This window comes from Condylura cristata, unplaced genomic scaffold (genome assembly GCF_000260355.1).
Source record: "Condylura cristata isolate star-nosed mole 26May11 unplaced genomic scaffold, ConCri1.0 scaffold00035, whole genome shotgun sequence".
Lineage (NCBI taxonomy): Eukaryota > Metazoa > Chordata > Mammalia > Eulipotyphla > Talpidae > Condylura > Condylura cristata.
In genome coordinates, this window is record NW_004567136.1 from 14863191 (window position 1) to 14864277 (window position 1087).

A 1087-nucleotide genomic window follows, 5' to 3' on the forward strand; every position below is an offset into this window, starting at 1 on the left:
CCTGCGCCGGTGCTCTCGGCTCGGGAAGCAGCAAGACCCAGGCGCTCTCGCGGCAAGCACCCCCACAGGGCAGCTCTGGGCAGGGAGGCCTGTCCCGGGCCCAGGCCTCAAGGGAGCTGGCCACGGGGCGCCACGAGGCCGCTGGCGGAAGGACCGCGGAGGTGGCCTTCACCGGGGAGGTCTGTGTGGGCCCTCGCGGGCCGGCCCCGGGCGGGGTGGGGGGACGGGCTCCCACAGCCGCCGCCCCGCGGGGGCCTCCGTGCCACCGGTCTCTGGCCCGCTGCCTCTGACTCGCCCACTGTCCCGGAGCCCCCCGCCTGCACTTCTGACACCACCGTAGTCGCCACAGAACTTGTGGTCTGGAGAAGCTTCTTCGGCGCGACTGCAGTCCTCAGAAGGAATTCGTCTCTCCGTTGGCAAGGTTGCTTCGGTGGCACCGAGCAATGTGCTCGCCGGCCGGCCTCGCGCGCAGCTCGGGCGTGAGCTGCGCTTCCACTCGGGCCGCCGACGGCGGGCACCGCGAGCATCTGTCAGCCCGGCCCAGGGCCGGGCACGCCCTGCAGGCCACCCAAGTCCTGCAGCTTTGCAGGTGACCGAGGCCCGACAGCGTGAGGACGGCTGCGGGGACAGCGCCCGCGCGGGACTCCGAGACGGGGCTCCGGGCCGCCCCCCACGTGCGGCCTGGGAGAGGCCCCACGCGAGCGCGCTGCCCGCTGCTCCTGGCTTTCCGGGCACACGCCCAGCAGGGCTGAGGGCCAAACCTCATTCTCACCTGCTGCATGCTCCAGGCCGCCGGCCAGAGGGTCTGGGAGGCTCGCGGAGGACAGAAGATGGACACGGGGCAGCCCCGCACGCCCCCACCACGAATCTCGTCCCTCACCGGGGCTTCTCCGAGCAGCAGGGGCAGGAGGCGGCCGCAGACTCACCTCGGACTTCTCCAGCCGGCCCTGGGCGTCCATCTGGGCCACGATCTCGTTCATGTTCGTCTCCAGCACCATGCCGCCCATCACCACCTCCTGGAGGATGTAGTGCACCTGCACGGGACGCGAGAAGAGGCTCAGGCCGGGGGCGGCCCTGCGCGGGCAGG

General features: G+C 72.4%; 1 protein-coding gene across 1 annotated transcript in view; it reads right to left on the minus strand.

The window, feature by feature from the left end:
- Positions 1–6: 6 nt before the first annotated feature.
- LOC101635494 overlaps positions 7–1087 on the minus strand; it is a 23871-nt gene continuing 22790 nt past the window's right edge. The window contains exon 8 of the mRNA XM_012732762.1: positions 7–1034. Within this exon, the coding sequence (XP_012588216.1) occupies positions 531–1034 (504 nt within the window). The 3' untranslated portion in view covers positions 7–530. The remainder of the gene's footprint in view (positions 1035–1087) is intronic.